Raw genomic sequence first — 19,948 nt, 5'->3', positions numbered from 1 at the left:
TCTAAACATGTGGACATATTTATCGTTATCGGCTTTCGCTTGAGGACAAGCGAGGTATAAACTTGGGGGAGTTGATACGTCCATTTTGCATCATGCTTTTATATCGATATTTATTGCATTATGGGCTGTTATTACACATTATGTCACAATACTTATGCACTCTCTTATTTTACAAGGTTTACATAAGGAGGGAGAATGCCGGCAGCTGGAATTCTGGGCTGGAAAAGGAGCAAATATTAGAGATCTATTCTGCACAACTCCAAAAGTCCTGAAACTCCAGGAAAGTCGTTTTTGGAAATAATAAAAAATACTGAACGGAAGAAATACGTCAGGGGGGCCACCACCTGCCCACGAGGGTGGGGGCGCGCCCTACCCCCAGGGCGCGCCCCCTGCCTCGTGGGCCCCCTGTTGGCTCTCCGGTGGCTATCTTCTGCTATATGAAGTCTTTCCTCAAGGAAAAAATCATAAGCAACCTTTCGGGACGAGACTCCGCCGCCACGAGGCGGAACCTTGGTGGAACCAATCTAGGGCTCCGGCAGAGCTGTTCTGCCGGGGACACTTCCCTCCGGGAGGGAGAAATCATCGCCATCGTCATCACCAACGCTCCTCTCATCGGGAGAGGGCAATCTCCATCAACATCTTCACCAGCACCATCTCCTCTCAAAACCCTAGTTCATCTCTTGTATCCAATTCTTGTCTCCAAGTCCGGGATTGGTACTAGTAGGTTGCTAGTAGTGTTGATTACTCCTTGTAGTTGATGCTAGTTGGTTTATTTGGTGGAAGATCATATGTTCAGATCCTATATGCATATTAATACCCCTCTGATTATGAACATGAATATGCTTTGTGAGTAGTTACGTTTGTTCCTGAGGACATGGGAGAAGTCTTGCTATTAGTAGTCATGTGAATTTGGTATTTGTTCTATATTTTGATGAGATGTATGTTGTCTATCCTCTAGTGGTTTCATGTGAACGTCGACTACATAACACTTCACCATTATTCGGGACTAGAGGAAGGCATTGGGAAGTAATAAGTAGATGATGGGTTGCTAGAGTGACAGAAGCTTAAACCCTAGTTTATGTGTTGCTTCGTAAGGGGCTGATTTGGATCCATATGTTTCATGCTATGGTTAGGTTTACCTTAATACTTTTGTTGTAGTTGCGGATGCTTGCAATAGAGGTTAATCATAAGTGGGATGCTTGTTCAAGTAAGAACAGCACCCAAGCACCGGTCCACCCACATACCAAATTATCAAAGTACCGAACGCGAATCATATGAACGTGACGAAAACTAGCTTGACGATAATTCCCATGTGTCCTCGGGAGCACTTTTCTCTATATAAGAGTTTGTCCAGGCTTGTCCTTTGCTACAAAAAGGATTGGGCCACCTTGCTGCACTTTATTTACTTTTGTTACTTGTTGCTCGTTACAAATTATCCTATCACAAAACTATCTGTTACCACTTATTTCAGTACTTGCAGAGAATACCTTGCTGAAAACCGCTTATCATTTCCTTCTCCTCCTCGTTGGGTTCGACACTCTTACTTATCGAAAGGACTACGATAGATCCCCTACACTTGTGGGTCATCACGGTGTCATGGGGAGGAGCGCCCCTAGTCAGGCCCCGGGGATGTAGCCATATCGGTGAACCTCGTTAACAAATCTCAGTGTCGTGCCTCGTGTGATTGCTTGGTCCTCGGATGATCGACGGTATGCCTCGGATTTATTCTAACAAGGGGGAGAGGGAGAAGGAAAGGGGGGCGCCGCCCCCCTCTCCTAGTCCAATTAGGACCAGAGGGGGAGGGGCGCGCGGCCTGCCCTAGGCCAGCCCTCTCTCTCTCCACTAAGGCCCATAAGGCCCACTATTTCTCCCGGGGGGTTCCGGTAACCCTCCAGCACTCCGGTTTTCTCCGAAACCACCCGAAACACTTCCAGTGTCCGAATATAGTCGTCCAATATATCGATCTTTACGTCTCGACCATTTCAAGACTCCTCGTCATGTCTGTGATCATATCCGGGACTCTGAACTACCTTTGGTACATCAAAACACAAAAACTCATAATACCGACCGTCACCGAACTTGAAGCATGCGGACCCTACGGGTTCGAGAACTATGTAGACATGACCGAGACACGTCTCCGGTCAATAACCAATAGCGGAACCTGGATGCTCATATTGGCTCCTACATATTCTACGAAGATCTTTATCGGTCAAACCGCATAACAGCATACGTTGTTCCCTTTGTCATCGGTATGTTACTTGTCGGAGATTCGAGCGTCGGTATCTCAATACCTAGCTCAATCTCGTTACCAGCAAGTCTCTTTACTCGTTACGTAATGCATCATCCCGTAATTAACTCATTAGTCACATTGCATGCAAGGCTTATTGTGATGTGCATTACCGAGAGGGCCCAGAGATACCTCTCCGACAATCGGAGTGACAAATCCTAGTCTCGATCTATGCCAACTCAACAAGTACCATCGGATACACCTGTAGAACACCTTTATAATCACCCAGTTACGTTGTGACGTTTGGTAGCACACAAAGTGTTCCTCCGGTAATCGAGAGTTGCATAATCTCATAGTCATAGGAACATGTATAAGTCATGAAGAAAGCAATAGCAGTAAACTAAACGATCAAGTGCTAAGCTAATGGAATGGGTCAAGTCAATCACATCATTCTCCTAATGATGTGATCACGTTAATCAAATGACAACTCATGTCTATGGCTAGGAAACTCAACCATCTTTGATCAACGAGCTAGTCAAGTAGAGGCATACTAGTGACACTATGTTTGTCTATGTATTCACACATGTATTATGTTTCCCGGTTAATACAATTCTAGCATGAATAATAAACATTTATGATGATATGAGGAAATAAATAATAACTTTATTATTGCCTCTAGGGCATATTTCCTTCACTTGTTTCCTGCGACACACTGTAAAATCGATATGGTGGTTGCTTACTGTACAGAAAAAAGAGCAGGTCTTCTGATCCTATCCTTACAACGTAGAAAGATTAGAAACGAGGCAGAAATCACACACACATGTAGTGTCACCATCCATGGAATCGTACCAAGAACACGAGGGAGGGTTTGACATGAGACGGAAACCAAACCTGCTTTACCCCGAAGCCGAGACGGCGCACAAGCCGGCCGCTACACAAGCATGTCCCTCCTCTACAGCTCACGCCTGCGACCACGAATCCATGAAAGACGGTCGTGTAAGAATCCATGAGTGGATCCAAACTGTTGAGATAGGAGGATCTTATAGAAGGAGATGCCCACCGATGGCAGCGGCTCCATCCGGAGCCGGCAACGAGGGAAACTTTGGATCGCAGGATGGAACCTGTGATTGGAGAGGAGAGGCGTGGTGGGAGGCGCCTGAGCCGCGGCATAGGCCGTTGGCACTCGTCGATGGGGAGGCGACATATCGGAAGAAGGCCACCAGGGGTCGGCCCTGCGGGAGAAGCTAGGCAGCCAGCGTGCGGAGGCGACATGGCGGAGGAGAGGCAAGCCAGATGACTTGGAGGCTCCGTGGGTGAGTGGATGTTGTACGGGGGGCAGAGGCGCCAAATTACGGAGGAAATTATGGAGACAAATTAAATCCTTATTAATGATTTTCAGAAGAAAAAATTACCCGATGGAAAACTTGGAAAAATCAAATCGGGAGCAGGGAGAGTTGGACGAAGCGGAGAAGGTTAGACAAAGAGACTAACGTAAGATGGGAAACGGAACCTTACGGTTCAGGCAAACATCTTATTCTTATGGCGCATCATGTCCCATTGACTTCGATTTGAGAATAAAAAGAAACATAAACAAAAAAAATTATGAGGGCAAAGGAAAGAGAGAAAGGGGAGCTCATCACCAACCATGGCCCAAGGCAGAGTAAGGTCCCGTCACTGCATCCAGTACCGTCCATGACGTTGTCTGGTACTACACGTGTTGCCGAAATGACTTCATTTTTTTGAGTTAGTGGCGCCTGTTAATCAGGCGGCCGGGGTGGTGTCCCATACGCCTGTCAGAGTCGTGTCCCAGTCTCGCGGCATGGGCTCAAACGGCGGCGGAAGTGAGGCATGGAATCAAGCGGTGGCGGTGGCTAGTGGAGACGTGAGATCAGGTGGATGCCCCGGCCATGGATAAGGCCTTCTCCACCACCGGATCACATTGCTGGCTGCCACGCCAGGTCAGGGCCACCCTGCACCAGCCGCCCTCCATGGCTCCCAGCTCTGGCTGGACCTCCTCCGGCCAGGCCACCACCTGACCCCGCGTCCGCACTTCTGAGGCAGGGGACATCCGCCTCAGGTGCCTAGTCGACCGACCACCAGATCCCACCCGCTCAGCCTGACCTCCGCCAGCCGACGGCCACCTTGCCATGGATGTCGATGTTGCATGGCCGAGGCGTGTGGGCACCGTGGAGGCTGCTTTATGGTGCCTACGGGCAGCGAGTGCTACGGTGAAGTGGAGAGTAGCAGGGCGACGGCGGCATGGTGAGCCGGTGGGCAGGGGTCGTGCCCCGTTTTCGTTGGAAGGAATGCCTCACGTCTGATTCGGCTGACTAATAGATGGAAATAATGCCTCACATATCTCATTAGGAGATCACGATTGGTTATTTTGCTTCCTAATTAATGTGATTGAGCGATTTAAGGTAAGGTTAATTAAATTAGATTTGATCTTTAGAGATTGATCGTGATTGATTCTTTCACATAAAAATATTACTAAATAACTTGCGTCAGTATGGAAAGTTCTGATCCTTTCAGATTTTTTTCATTGTGTGAGAGGGTGACGCGAAACTAAACCGGTGTGGTGGGGGAGGGGACGAAAAAAAACAGCAAAAATAAACCATGGATGCTATTCACCAACTAAGACATTAGGAGTAGAGATTTTTAAAAATTATGTCTTGACCATCGATGCCCATTTTAGAATCCTAAATGGAGATGATGCTATGATATGTGATTCTTTTTGTTTGATTATGTAAAATGTAATTTCTTATGCACAGAGAAGTAACTAATTCACCAAACCATATGAGCGAGCAACATGGAGGGAAGTATAAGCTTATGCATAGGCTTCCTGTACAGGAAATAACACCCTCTTGTTGCCTGAAAAAGTTGCCATCAAATAGCAGCTATTTCAAACACAGAGGCTTACAGTGCAACCATATTTGCCATACATCCCCAGTTTTGAAATATTTGTTGCAATTAAGATGTCAATGAAGAGGCTTCTATCTTTGCATCCACCACAAAATATGGCAATGTTTTCAAATATTTCTTGTACAAGATAGGAGACATTAATAGCAGGGGTGGATCCAAGAGAAATATTTGTTGTGGCCATATTTTCCCTGGATACCAAAAATTAATAGTAGCGAAGCAAAAGGGGTTCTTGTTTCCTGCGACACACTGTAAAATCCATATGGTGGTTGCTTACTGTACAGAAAAAGAGCAGGTCTTCTGATCCTATCCTTACAACGTAGAAAGATTAGAAACGAGGCAGAAAACACACACACACACACATGTAGTGTCACCATCCATGGAATCGTACCAAGAACACGAGGGAGGGTTTGACATGAGACGGAAACCAAACCTGCTTTACCCCGAAACAGAGACGGCGCACAAGCCGGCCGCTACACAAGCTGGCCCCTCCTCTACAGCTCACACCTGCGACCACGAATCCATGAAAGACGGTTGTGTAAGAATCCATGAGTGGATCCAAACTGTTGAGATAGGAGGATCTTATAGAAGGAGATGCCCATCGATGGCGGCGGCTCCGTCCGGAGCTGGCGACGAGGGAAACTTTGGATCGCAGGATGGAACCTGTGATTGGAGAGGAGGGGCGTGGTGGGAGGCGCCTGAGCCGCGGCGTAGGCCGTTGGCACTCGTCGATGGGGAGGCGACATATCGGAAGAAGGCCACCAGGGGTCGCCCCTGCGTGAGAAGCTAGGCAGTCGGCGTGCGGAGGCGACATGGCGGAGGAGAGGCAAGCCAGATGACTTGGAGGCTCCATGGGTGAGTGGATGTTGTACGGGGGGCAGAGGCGCAAATTACCGAGGAAATTATGGAGACATATTAAATCCTAATTAATGATTTTCAGAAGAAAAAAATAACCGATGGAAAACTTGGAAAAATCAAATCGGGAGCAGGGAGAGTTGGACGAAGCGGAGAAGGTTAGACGAAGAGACTAACGTAAGATGGGAAACGGAACCTTACGGTTCAGGCAAACATCTTATTCTTATGGCGCATCACGTCCCATTGACTTCGATCTGAGAATAAAAAGAAACATAAACAAAAAAAATTATGAGGGCAAAGGAAAGAGAGAAAGGGGAGCTCATCACCAACCATGGCCCAAAACAGGGTCAGGTCCCGTCACTGCATCCAGTACCGTCCATGACGTTGTCTGGTACTACATGTGTTGCTGAAATGACTTCATTTTTTTGAGTTAGTGGCGCCTGTTAATCAGGCGGCCGGGGCGGTGTCCCATACACCCGTCAGAGTCGTGTCCCGGTCTCGCGACATGGGCTCAAACGGCGGCGGAAGTGAGGCATGGAATCAAGCGGTGGCGGTGGCTAGTGGGGACGTGAGATCAAGTGGATGCCCCGGCCATGGATAAGGCCTCCTCCACCACCGAATCACACCGCCGGCTGCCGGGCTAGGCCAGGGCCACCCTGCACCAGCCGCCCTCCATGGCTCCCAGCTCTCGCTGGACTTCCTCCGGCCAGGCCACCACCTGACCCCGCGTCCGCACTTATGAGGCAGGGGACATCCGCCTCAGGTGCCTAGCCGGCCGACCACCAGATCCCAGCCGCTCATCCTGACCTCCGCCAGCCGACGGCCACCTTGCCATGGATGTCGAGGTTGCATGGCCGAGGCGCGTGGGCACCGTGGAGGCTGCTTGATGGTGCGTGCGGGCAGCGAGTGCTACGGCGAAGTGGAGAGGGTAGCAGGGCGACGACGGCATGGTGAGCCGGTGGGCAGGGGTCGTGCGCCGTTTTCGTTGGAAAGAATGCCTCACGTCTGATTCGGCTGACAAATAGATGGAAATAATGCCTCACATATCTAATTAGGAGATCCACGATTGGTTATTTTGTTTTCTAATTAATGTGATTGAGCAATTTAAGGTAAGGTTAATTAAATTAGATTTGATCTTTAAAGATTGATCGTGATTGATTCTTTCACATAAAAATATTACTAAATAACTTGCGTCAGTATGGAAAGTTATGATCCTTTCAGAAATTTTCATTGTGTGAGAGGGTGACGCGAAACTAAACCGGTGTGCTGGGGGAGGGGACGAAAAAACCCAGTGAAAATAAATCGTGGATGCTATTCACCAACTCAGGCATTAGGAGTTGAGACAACTGAAGTAATACGTAAGGTTTTACCTCTTCAAGGGGCCCGAACCTGGTTAAACATCGTGTCTTTAGTTTGTTTTGTTATCATCTAGCCAAGATCACCAGCTCGGGACCCCCTACCGTGATCTGCCGAATTTAACACCGACACCTGCCTAGCATGTATTTTTTTTAGGTAAACCTAGCTCGTATCTAATCGGGCCGTGCCAGCACGTGGCCCATCCTGGGGCGTGCCTGGACCATGAGGCTGGGCATGAGGGTCGGCACGACATGGCCTGTTTACCTTTTTTTCAGAACTTTTTATATATTGGCCCCCAAAACAGTCCAAATAGGCCCAAATCAGCCCAAATCAGACGGGCTGGTGGCTAAACGTGCCGGTGGGCCGATCCCTTTTCTTGCTGTGCCGCGTGTCTGGGCCAGAGAGCGCGGCACGATTGCCGGCCCGGAACGGCCCATGTAATTGGGGTGCCTTGGTAGGCCCGTAGGCCGTGCCGTGCAGGCCAGGTCTCTTTCTCTCTGTTGCCTCAAAAAACAAAAGATCTCTCTCTGTGGGAGTCAAACTCGAGCCTCGGTCAACAGACGTTGAAGCATCACGAACTACCGCCGATAACTCCGGCGGTCGCCGCCGATGGACTCCTCTTCGTCCTCGGTCCCTGCTGCTGCGGCTGCGGAGGGGGCGCCTCCGGCGGGGGAGAATCTGGCCGTGTTCTGGCACGAGGGCATGCTGGCCCACGACGCCGGCCGCGGCGTGTTCGACTCGGGCCGCGACCCGGGCTTCCTCGACGTGCTCGACCACCACCCGGAGAACGCCGACCGCGTCCGCAACATGGTCTCCATCCTCCGCCGCGGGCCCATCGCGCCCTTCCTCTCTTGGCACTCCGGCACCCCCGCCCACGCCAGCGACCTCCTGTCCTTCCACTCCCCAGGTCTGCCCCCAAATCTACTCGGAAAGTCAACTAACCTAGAGTACTAATTACTAAAGCTCCTATCGAACTGCCAATCATTCTTTACTATACCTTATTTTAATCCTTGTAGTGTGCTACATCTATACTGTGTGTCGTTTGAATTGGCAAAATGAACTATTTTGTAACTTGTAATTACTCGTTTGGATTCAGAAACCATGTTCATGTTCATTCGGGAAATAATCCAGTTCCTTTAAAATTACAGCAAACCTCTTGTGTGTTCCTAACGGACCCTTAATCTTGTTGTGATCTTCAGAATACATCGAGGAGCTCGCGCAGGCGAATGCCAGTGGACCCAAGAAGTTATGTGAGGGCACTTTCTTGAACCCTGGTTCATGGGGTGCCGCGCTTCTGGCTGCCGGAACAACCTTATCAGCTACGAGGCACATACTAGATGGGCATGGGAAGATAGCCTACGCATTGGTCCGTCCCCCTGGCCATCACGCGCAACCGGACCATGCCGACGGTTACTGCTTTCTGAACAATGCCGGACTTGCTGTGCAGCTGGCTCTGGATTCTGGCCGCGCAAAGGTTGCCGTTGTTGACATAGATGTGCACTATGGAAATGGTACTGCGGAGGGCTTCTATTGCACGGACAACGTGTTGACAATCTCTCTTCACATGAAGCATGGTACTTGGGGTCCTTCGCATCCGCAGAGTGGCTCGTCTGATGAGATTGGGGAAGGCAAGGGGCTTGGGTACAATCTCAATATACCTTTGCCTAATGGCAGTGGGGATAAAGGCTATGAGTATGCAATGAATGAATTGGTTGTCCCGGCGATTGACAAGTTTCAACCTCAGCTTTTGTTTTTTGTCATTGGCCAAGATTCTAGCATGGTGAGCTGAGTATGCTTATTTGTTCTCCTTAGTTCACTACATGTTCTTTTTTTTTTTGCGTGGAAGTTCACTACATGTTCTACTTGTCAATCCTGCTAAATCATGTCCAGTTTCATATTCTTTTTTTTTCTCGAGAAGATGCAGTCACATTTTAGCAATTGTAATATATTGCGAAGTTAAAAAATATAGGTATCAGTGTATCCCATACCATGTTGTGAAAATAACTAGATTTCATATAGGAACTAAGTGACTTTTTGTTTAGATAAGAAATAGGCACCCAAATTCGAGTGGAGAATTCAAACATCGGTAGCAGCCACACCTCCCACCAACTGAGCAAGGCTCAGTTCCCCTACTTACCATCTTGTATAACACAGTGTGGGACTGTGGGAATATATAAACTTCATACCAAGGAAGATAATAAATATACTTGCGCTAAATGTATGTTTACTATCTAGATTTCTTATCATTCATTTTGGATAATCTATACTGTGGAACGGAAGTTATATACTGAACGCAAAATATTACTCCCTCCGATCCAAAATAAGTGTCGTGGTTTTAGAACTAAATCAAATGGTAGCAATTGTACCTTGAAGATTGAGGTGATGTTGCATGCATGATAATCTTCTGTCTTGAATTATATGACTCCGTTGGACGAACTAATTGTGAATTTTCTCCATGCAGTTTGATCCAAATGGAAGACAGTGCTTGACCATGGATGGTTACAGGAAAATTGCACAACTAATGAGGGGTGTGGCTAATCGACATAGCGATGGGCAAATGTTGATTGTCCAGGAAGGGGGTTACCACATCAGTTATTCAGCATACTGTCTGCATGCGACACTAGAAGGCGTTCTGAATCTTGAGGCCCCGTTGCTGGATGACCCAATCGCATACTATCCAGAGGATGAGAAGTACACCATGAAAGTTGTCGACGTCATGAAGAAATGCTGGAAAGAATCCATTCCATTCTTGAAGGACATTTAGAGACGCACACACATCTTCAACACGGCGGCGGCGATGCTCAATTCTGAATCGTGTCATGCTCTACATTTATAGCCTTCTGCTGACCGCAAAGGGTATGTTTATTGGAGCAACTTGAAAATGGATGCACCTTCCCTCAACCCCTGATTCCCCTATAGGTTTGCTGCGTGATTTGATTTGTAATGGTGTTTGTTGCTTAAGGTTCAGATGAATATTCAGGCTTTTCCTTTTTCTTTTAAGAGGGAGAGGATGAAATCAGACCTTTTGCTTGAGCAGTTTGATCACAGGTCACAGTAGAACAAGTCCGCAGACATCTTTACGCCAACTAGTGGCAAAGTCTTGATCGTCTAGTAAGGGATGTTAGCTGTTACCCGTTGAATTGAGAATCTATTTTTCGTTGCATGCCGTCCGTTGAATTGAAGAGAGCATATATCTGTTGCAAAAGCAGGGTGGTGCTACCTAGAAATGCTGCAAAGAATCGATCCCTTCATGGACGGAAGGAAGCGACGACGTCTCGCCGCATCCAGCCGCCCCTGCATCGCATCGTGTTATACCTTCATATTCGTTTTGTACGTCATCTCTGCCGTTTCTACAGCTATCATACGCTCCACAATTGTTTCTTGCGCCGGATTCTACATCAATCATGCATGTCTCGATGAACAGTATATTGAGAAAAATTAGTAATAAAATTCAAATTATAATATATTTTTTGGCATCGAAGATGGTCGGGAGTGCAAGGAGCATGCAATTTTTCTTGGTGTTTGGACATTCGAAGAGCCCTAGAAAAAGAAAAGAAAAAAACAGGTTCAAATAGTGTTCTACTTCAAAGTTTCTTTCACGGCCAGATTTCGTCTTTACGCCATGAATTTTTGCACGCGCATTCAAGCATCTTGCATGGCTCAGATTTCTTTTACTATTATATTCAATTTTACTGTTCTCAATCATGCTCCACAATTGTTTCTTGCGCGGTCCCTTTTGTATTTTGTCAGTGGTAGATAGGACTAGACATCCCTCAAGCCGGAGTGAATTGCAGAAAACCACCACATTGAAGCGAAGGGTTGCAGAAAACACTGTTCTATAAATTTGTGGCAGAAAACACTGATTTTGGGCTTAATCATTTGCAGAAAGCACTGATTGGTCTATTGGGGCATTTTAACAGTGATTATGATATGTGGGGCCTGCATTTGATGACGTCATAGACAATGTCAAACCGGTCTTTTTCAAAAAGAACCCTCCCTCCGAGAAAAAGAAATCTCCCTTCGCTGCCCGATCCAATAGGGATCAGGCCCCGCCGCCGTTCCCACGGGCCACCGCCCGCGTGGCCTAGGCCAAGGTGCTTGCCGCCTCCTTGCTGTGCAGCGGCGGCTCTGGTCTCGCGCCTGCCACGGCCACGGCCTAGTCTAGGTGGAGGTCCGCTGCCACGGCCGAGGCGCACGGGTCGGCCGGCGCCCTGCTCCTGGAAGCATGGGGTGGCGGGCTAGCGGCGGCTCTGGCCTCCGTATCACCACACAGAATGGTCCTCGTCTCCTCCTTCAGGCACGGCGCTTCAGGCACGGCGGCAGTGCAACAACCGGCGCACGGAGCGGCCGCGACCTCCCGGCAGCAACGGCGGCATCGGAGCAAGCAACAGCGGCGGGATGCAGCACGGGCGCGCATAGCACGAGCGCGAGCAACGGTGGCGACGCGCAATCCCGGATCAAGAAGACTTGTGGCGGCGCGCGTCACCGGAGGAAGCAGCAGCACGTCGACGGGCAGCACGGGCGCAAGCAGCAACGGCGGCGAGCAAGCAGCAGCGGCGGCGAGCAAGCAGCAGCGGCGACGCGCAACACAGATGCAGCCAAGCAGCAAACCTTGCCGGTGAGCTCCGTCGCCATCAGGGCACCGACGTGGGCAGCAGCGCATGAGCGCGGGATGGCCGGCGGCAGAGTACAGCCGAGCTGGGTATGGCAAGGGCCTAATTGCATTTTTGTTTTCTGATTGAAGGGTGCATCTACAAGAATACCAGGGACTAACAGTTATGCCATATCAGCTCTTGTGGGGCCCACTTGTCATAATCGCGGTTAAAATGCCCAAATGGACCGATCAGTATTTTTTGTAAAAGATTAAGCGAAGAATCGGTGATTTTTGACCCAAATTCGCAAACCAGTGTTTTCTGCCAAACTATGTGATAATGTGGTGGTTTCATGCATTTCACTCCTCAAGCCGACCCCATTTTGCGGTCGACCGTTCGTTTGTTTGTACAGTATAAACTTGTGTGGCTGTCAGTGCGCCGGCATCTTTTGCTGGGATGATTACTGTTAATACTTATTTCCTCCGTTTCAAATTACTTGTCGTGGTTTTAGTTTAAATTTAAAACGGAGGGAGTATTTGATTTGCTGCTTCTTATTTGACCTGGTGGTTTTGGACTAGCCGACGTCGACCTGTGTTTATGTCGAGATGTGACTGCAATGTGCCACAGCTTTGGTTGTGCTCCGGCAACGCGTGCAGGTGCAGCTCGGTCGCTCACTCGGCTTGGGTAGCCGCCCCGCCAGGACGATGCCACGCGTACCGAGGGGCTCTGCGTGGACAGGCTGAAGACGAAATCCTTTACTCCACTCCGCTTCAGCTCGCGAGAGCAGACGCGCTTCAGACGCTGCTCCTGCCGACAGCGCTCGTGCGGCCGACCACTGAAATTTTTTCTCTTGACGCGGCCTCGGTAACCTTCGTTGTTAAGGCTAAGTTAGAGGCAGAGCTGTTAACCGTTGTGGTTTGGACTCTGTTCGAAAATACGAATGCAATGTCTTCATACCATAGCAATATTGTTAACTGAAGTTTAAAGTGCTTCTCATGACAAATCTAGATCAAAATCATCTCGTCCCACAGTTTTGAAAACCAGCTAGTCTTGCAAAAATACATAACAGTGGTCAAATTAAATTGATATTTTGTGAAAAGAGACCAAATTTAACTTGACTACTCAAAGATGAGATTAGTAAACAAAGTCTCACAAATAGTCCTACAAGGACGCGTTAACTAATTACTGCGAAAGCCAGGGGTGCAAAACGAAGTATTCCGTCGTCGTATGATAAAGGCACCGGTTACGCGTGTGCGTCAAACGAGATCAGCGTCTCGTGAATCCTACGGCCCATTCCCCCCCGATCCCCTCCCACTTTTTCGTGCTTTACTCCAAAGCGCAAGGCGCCTTCTCGCTTCCGCCCCTCTCCTTCCTCCTCGCCCTCCTCTCCGCCCGCCGCCTGCTCGCCGTCCGATCCGCCGCCCCCCGTCCGTCTCCATGGGTCTGCTGTCCAACAGGTATAGCTCCGAATCGCCCCATTCTTTCGATTTCATACCCTGCGCTGCTGCAATGGCTTTTAATTTGCTCTGCGTCGGTGAATTGATTGGTTCCTTTTTTGTGCGGTTTGGTTTGGTTAGGATCGGGAAGGAGAGCCTGAAGGCGGGGGATCACATCTACTCGTGGAGGGCCGCGTGGGTCTACGCGCATCACGGTGCGGAATCTGTTCCTTCCAATATTATTATTTTCAGTTCTGATTAAATCGTGTTATTTCGCTTCCGTGTAGGTTTTGGTTCTGGTTGTTAATTGATAGCTTTACGTTTTGGAACAATGAATTGAGAAGAGTATGAATTTGTCTGTAATGCCATGTGTCTGCAGTTCTTGTTGGAAATTACACCTTTGTCGTTTGGCAATTTTAGGTAATTAGGAGATTCAGTACTAAACTGGGATGCATGCAGATGTGTCCACAATTAGATTTTGGTAGTGCTTTGATTGGCTGGATAACAGATGTGGTTGTCATAAGCCACTCTAGTTTCAACGGGTGAATGCAAACATGTGCTGTGTCCTGTGTATAGCATATGTTTACTTAGTTCATACGTCCTCTGTTCGCTATTACAAGATGTTTTGGATACTTCAATATGGACTATGTACGGACTGAAATGAGTAAACAAATACACTAAAACGTGTCTAGATACATCTGATTTAGAAAGAAGTTAGAACATCTTATAATAGTGAACGGGGGGAGTACTATATAGAGGGGGCATCAACTTATGTATGTGAGTAATCCTTACCATGAAATCAAATGATGAAATTGCAAAAACAGATGATTAGTCTGGCTGTAGCGAAAACCTCTGTTGCCATGATGTCGCAAATTATTTGCGTATTTGTCAGAACACTAATAGGCGCTTCACTCTTGTAGCTTTGTGCACGTATAACCGTATATTTCTCTGCAGGAATATATGTGGGCGATGATAAGGTGATTCATTTTACCAGAGGAAGGGACCAAGAAGTCGGAACAGGAACTGTCATTGATTTTCTTCTTGTGAGCTCTGGCCCTAATAGGAGCACCACACCATGCTTAGTATGCAGCAGCGAAGAAGCCACCACCGCCGCGGAGACAAATGGTGTGACTTCCTCTTGCCTCAGCTGTTTCCTGGCAGGGGGTGCCCTCTATCGTTTCGAGTATGACGTCAACCCGGCACTCTTCCTTGCCAAAGTGCGAGGAGGGACCTGCACGCTTGCCGCCACTGATCCCGGCGAGGTGGTTGTCCGACGCGCCAAATACTTGTTGACCAATGGTTTCAGGTGCTACAGCCTGTTCAAGAACAACTGCGAGGACTTTGCGATATACTGCAAGACTGGTCTGCTTGTGGCTGAGCAGGGCAACGTCGGGCTCGGGCAGAGTGGGCAGGCTGTGTCCATCATCGGTGGCCCTCTTGCTGCTGTGGTTTCAACCCCTTTCCGCCTAGTAACCACAAACATCTATGGAGTGGCAGTGATGGCTGTTGGGGTGTACTGTGTCAGCAGGTACGCAGGTGACATTGGCAACCGCCGAGACGTGCTGAAACTGGAAGTGGAGGACCTGACTGCCGGGCTCGCAAGCGGCCGGATTCGTCCGGCGAACATCAGTCAGCTGGCAACTCCGGGGCAAGTCCAGGCTCCGGCAGTGACCACACTCGTTGCTGCTTAGAATGCAGCACTGATGTTGTAAAATATGGAGATGTATACATCACCATCACTACTGCTATATGTACCACCGGAATAGTTGTTCAAACCTGCTAAAACTGTGCCAAGAGTGAAATTCCCATTCAGCAAGAGCTGTGTGTCGAGTGCTGTATCCGCTACGGTCGTGTATGGTTTCTCTTTAGTATTGTAAAGAAGGTTGAACATTGGTGTGTGGTTTTCTTGAATTTGTATCAAGATCTCTACTCCTGTCTATTTCTGGCTTCTCTTTTCACTTCTTGGGGAAACGTTTGCACATTGCAGACAATATCACCTGAGCCCCCAACTGATGGCTTTCATTCTAAACACGCGGTACAAATAAACTGAAACAGAAGGTTTAAGAAACACATTTTCTTGTGGTCCTGTAGAACTGCCAAAACGTCATACATTGCTTTACAGAGTGATTAGTTTATTTCTAATCAAGAAACTGAGGGCAAGTCTACCTAACAATTTGAAGAAAAAGTTTAAATCTTATATAAATCCTTTGAGATTTCCATGTTCCAACTGGCCTGAAGTGGCTGCATATAAGTGTATGTATAAGTGGTATATGGAGTAACTGAATTTCGGGTAGCTCTTTTTTGTTTCCTATGGACAGTTGTACCTGAATACTCGCAGCGGATTTCCTACTAATGCGTCAACTCACAGTTCTCTTTCCTTTTGCCTCCTCTCTCATGGATTTGGCCCCTCTCTCTCTCTCTCTCATTGATTTTCGGAGTTGACATAAGTATTTGATTTTTCATTAGGGGTTGAACCAAGCTTTATTACTCGAAGTCCACATGGTGTGGAATGCAAAAAGGATCATGGGGTTGGTCTAACCAGGCATGGCGCCCCTGGTCAAGAGAATGTGCTTGTCGAGCCGCTTCATGAATTTGTTTCAACAAAGAAAAGGTTCACTTATTCAAAAAACCTAACAAAAATTGAAAAAAGTTCACTAATTCGAGAAAAAGTTCATAAATTTGAATAAGTTCACAGAATTTGAAAAAGTTTATTAATTCAAGAAAAGTTAATGAATTTTAAAAAGTTTACAAGTTTGAAAAAAGTTAATGAACATTTTGAAAAAGTTCAGGATATACAAAATAGTTTAAGAAAATTGAAAAAAGTTCATTAATTTTCAAAAAGAGTTCATACATTTGAAAAAAAGTCCATCGTTTCGAAAAAAGTTCATCGATTTTCATGAAAGTTGACGAGTTTTGGAAAAAGTTCATTGATTTTTATAAAAGTTCATTGAACTAGAAAAAAATTCGTTGAATTTGAAAAACAACCATCGAATTCGAAAAAATAGTTCATCGATTTTAAAAAAAGTTCAACGAATTCAAAAAAGGTTCACGAATTGAAAAATAGTTCATTGATTTTACCAAATAACGCGAAAATGGAAAAAAGTTTGCGCATTTATCATTTATCAAAAATTGTAAGAATAAAGAAAGAAAAATTGTAAAAAACTAAACAAAATCGTTCGAAAATACAGTATGTAAATCAATTCGAAAGAAGGTAAGAAATCTCGTCCGAGGGAAGTGGGTTGATGGTTATCTCGGCGTTATCGAAACCAGCAGGTCGCTAAATGAGAACGTAAATTAATGGGCCGGTCCAGGTCGCGGTAGGTGGTGCACGCTGCAGGCGCCCGTTAACCAAATGCACGTTAACCAGCGCCAAATAGGATTTGCCCCTTTACTTCGTTTTCAGACGCAGCGTGAACTCTGTTCCTAGTGCATCTGCAACGGCAAGGGACCGGCAGGAGCACCACTCCACAGTCTCGTTTCCATCTTTATCACTCGAACGATTTTGCTGTGAAATTCTACGGAAGGCGCATGTGCAGGGTGCAGCTGGTTTTCTGATTTCCCTTCTGATGCAAGTTGTTACTCCTTTTTGCCCCCTGTTCTTAAAAATAACCGCAATCACGCTGCCAATCTGTTGAAGACGATGACAGTGAACGCTCGCTCGAGCCGGCAATGATGGATCCATAGAGCGCCCTCCCACCGTCTATCCACGGGCTGGATCTCGGAGCTGCCTGTCCTGTTGTAGCAACAATAATTGAGGCGTGCAGGCATGGTAAATCTCCTCTATAACGAGCTAGGGCCAAACGTCACCTTTCGAGCGACTAGTGGCAGCTGCTTCAGATTGTTAGCCACGTCCACGCCACTCCACAGGGCATGTCGTTGGAATCCCAGTGCACCATTCACTCATTCATTCACCAGCATGGCACCATCGGCATCGGCATGTGTGTGCCCATCCATCCACACCCAGGTCAGGCAGTGCATGTGTATAACAGGAACAACATTGATTGGTCGTCCTAGGAAGAAGTGAACGTGTAGCTCAGAACAGGAAAAACCAGCTGTTAATAGTAAGTATATTACCAATACAAATATCGATATTATGATTACAGTACATCCTTTTTATCCCACATGTATACTCCTTGACCATGAACACGATCCCCATATATATAAGTTACTTTTGAACAAGGGTAAAAAATAGGGAGAGGAAAAGAAAAGACAGAAAATCAATCACGAGAACAGCGGCAGACACGAATCAACGAGCTTGAAAATGAGCTTAGCATCGATCGAGGCCTGCGGAGAGAGCAGCTTCTAGCCCTTGGCAGCCCAGCACCTTGCTCCAGACGTCGTCGCCGGCGGGGACGCCTTCGTGGAGGCTCATGGCGTCCTCCTCCGGAAGCGAACTGAACGGCTCGTACTTGGCCTCCTGGTCCCACGCCGACGGGAGCATCGTCAGATCGCCGCCGTCCGTTGGCAGCCCGAGCGAGTCGTAGCAGCTCTGGTCTACGCTGAAGTTGAACTCGCCTAGCGCGTGCGCGCGCGCGTCGCCGCACTGGAGCATCGTCGTCGCGCTGGGCTCCGTGCTGCTCGCCGGCCCGCAGATTTCGCCCAATCCGTGTTGGCCTGGGCTGGATAGGGCAGGCGGGCTCATCTCCGTGCTTGACCCACTCGAGGTGTCGGCCGATTCCGGCACGACGGCGCACTGCTCGGCGAGGGGCTGGTGGCTTAAGAACTTGGAGTAGAGCAGTGCCAGATCAATCGTCGGGCCGTCGGCGGCTCCGGCGGGCTTCTCAGCCTCGGTCGACGCCGGCTGGCCTAGCTCGGCCGGGTTGCCAACCATGCCTTCCAAGAGCAGGTCGGGCCGGACCGGGCCGTGGAAGCGGTGAGAGAACACTGCTGCGCCGTGGTTCGGCGAGGCCGTGTCGGCCTCGGCCATGGACCGCACCGGCTTGCCCCGCCGGTTCTTGCGGCAGCCGCCGCCGACGGGCACGTTGCGGAGGGACCCGCCCTTGGTCCAGTAGCGGCGGCAGCCCTTGCAGAAGTAGCGCGGCTGGCTGAGGCTGTAGTTGTTGTAGTAGCAGAACTTGGTGTTGGGCGAGTCGCAGCGCGGGCAGTTGGGCGCCACCTCCACGTTCGGCCGGTACCGCCGGGGGTCGACCAGCATCGCGCGCCGTCCGGCGGCGGCGGCGTAGGCCAACATGCTCTCGCTGTGAGAAGACAGCATGGCGACGATCGGAGAGGAGGAGATCAGCAAGCAAGCAGGAGACCTGGGGAATGTGGGAATGCGGTGATGTGAGAGGATTTGGAAGCTTGCAGATGCGAGAGGAGAGAGAGGAGGGAGGCGTATATATACGTGGGACGGCGGGAGAGCTGCCGAAGCCAGGACGAGATGTTTTCCTCGGTAGGCCATGGTGCATGTGCATGTGATTGCGAGCTTGTGCTGGTAATTAGTTAGTCAGTGACCGTGGCGAGTTGTTGCTGTAGCCAGGCTCCTTGATCCGTAGAGGTTTTTTCAGCGTCTCCTGGTGCTTGTGGGAATTGAATTGTGTGTTCTAAAATCCACTCAATTTAGCTATAGAATCTTTATGGTCGATTTTGAACTCACGAATTTTGCAGGATTTTCGTATAAACGAGTTCAATCTTCATGAGAATTAAATACAAAGGACCCTGATAAGTGTCACACGAGTGGCACGAACACATGACAACTCCGACCATTTTTTATGGCAAGTTTAGTGACGCAAGGTTGACAAGTTAAGTTGTCAAGCATTGCAACTTCTTTTTCGGATGGCAAGTTTCAGTTTTTTTAGAGTTTTTTTTTCGAATGGCAACTTTAGTAAAAAACGTCAAGCCGGAGTATTTCGTGCCACGGGTGTGTCACTTATCATTTGGGAAAACAAAACATGGCCACGGCTAGGACTGACTAATCACTAAAAAAAACCCATGCAGGCATGCATGGTTAACGGAGTAAATTGCATAAAACCATCATTTTGAGGGCTAAGTTTGCGAAAAACCCTAGGATACAGTTTCTCTGCAGAAAACACCACATCTTGTGTACAATGATCGGCGGATTTGGCTCGTTTAAGTGCGTTTATGATAGATGGGGTACGTTTTCTGCTTACGTGGCACATCAATCTAGGTTTAATGCGAAAAAGCCCCCAAATTTCTCTCCCTGCTTCCCAGGCCCATCCCGACCCCGACCATCGTCGCCCCTCCCGACCCCAGCCACCACCCGTCCCAACCTCGGCCGCCCCCATCCTGACCCCGAACGAGGCAGAGGCCCGCCATTGCCGTTGCTGCACCGAGGGCGAGGACGTCCCCCGCCCCTTCCTCCTCGGGCCGCCGTCGTCGTGCCCCCAACCAGATCCGGCCACATCGGCCTCCACTGTCCCCGCCCGGCACCGGATCCGGCGGGAATGCCCCGACCAGCTCGGTGTGGTGAGCGCGTGGGGCTACATTGGGAGGACGACGACTGGAGTAGCAGGGGCGGCCTACCATTCCTCGATGCTCCAGCGACCGTGGCAATGGCCAGCACATAAGGGAGCACGACGGGAGCGGCGTGCTCGAGCCACCGC

At 48.8% G+C, this 19,948-nt stretch overlaps 3 protein-coding genes across 3 annotated transcripts; 2 read left to right on the top strand and 1 right to left on the bottom strand.

The window, feature by feature from the left end:
• Positions 1 to 7,876: 7,876 nt before the first annotated feature.
• On the top strand, positions 7,877 to 10,520 carry LOC109744188 (histone deacetylase 8). The gene is made up of 3 exons (XM_020303286.4): positions 7,877 to 8,264; positions 8,557 to 9,137; positions 9,819 to 10,520. Exons 1-3 carry the CDS (start codon positions 7,967 to 7,969, stop codon positions 10,119 to 10,121), a joined length of 1,182 nt encoding a protein of 393 aa, XP_020158875.1. The 5' UTR covers positions 7,877 to 7,966; the 3' UTR covers positions 10,122 to 10,520.
• A 2,631-nt stretch (positions 10,521 to 13,151) lies between these two features.
• LOC109744197 (protein LEAD-SENSITIVE 1) lies at positions 13,152 to 15,324 on the top strand. The gene is made up of 3 exons (XM_020303295.4): positions 13,152 to 13,406; positions 13,527 to 13,600; positions 14,340 to 15,324. The coding sequence occupies exons 1-3, from the start codon at positions 13,177 to 13,179 to the stop codon at positions 15,074 to 15,076; spliced, it is 1,041 nt and encodes a 346-aa protein (XP_020158884.2). The 5' UTR covers positions 13,152 to 13,176; the 3' UTR covers positions 15,077 to 15,324.
• Positions 15,325 to 17,435: 2,111 nt separating this feature from the next.
• Positions 17,436 to 18,677, bottom strand: LOC109744282 (uncharacterized). Its single transcript, XM_020303390.4, has one exon. The coding sequence runs from the start codon at positions 18,598 to 18,600 to the stop codon at positions 17,653 to 17,655; it is 948 nt and encodes a 315-aa protein (XP_020158979.1). The 5' UTR covers positions 18,601 to 18,677; the 3' UTR covers positions 17,436 to 17,652.
• Between the last annotated feature and the right edge of the window lie 1,271 nt (positions 18,678 to 19,948).

This window comes from Aegilops tauschii, chromosome 1 (assembly GCF_002575655.3).
Source record: "Aegilops tauschii subsp. strangulata cultivar AL8/78 chromosome 1, Aet v6.0, whole genome shotgun sequence".
NCBI lineage: Eukaryota > Viridiplantae > Streptophyta > Magnoliopsida > Poales > Poaceae > Aegilops > Aegilops tauschii.
Note: the sequence above shows the minus strand (reverse complement) of the source record. Positions and strands in the feature narration are given on the sequence as shown.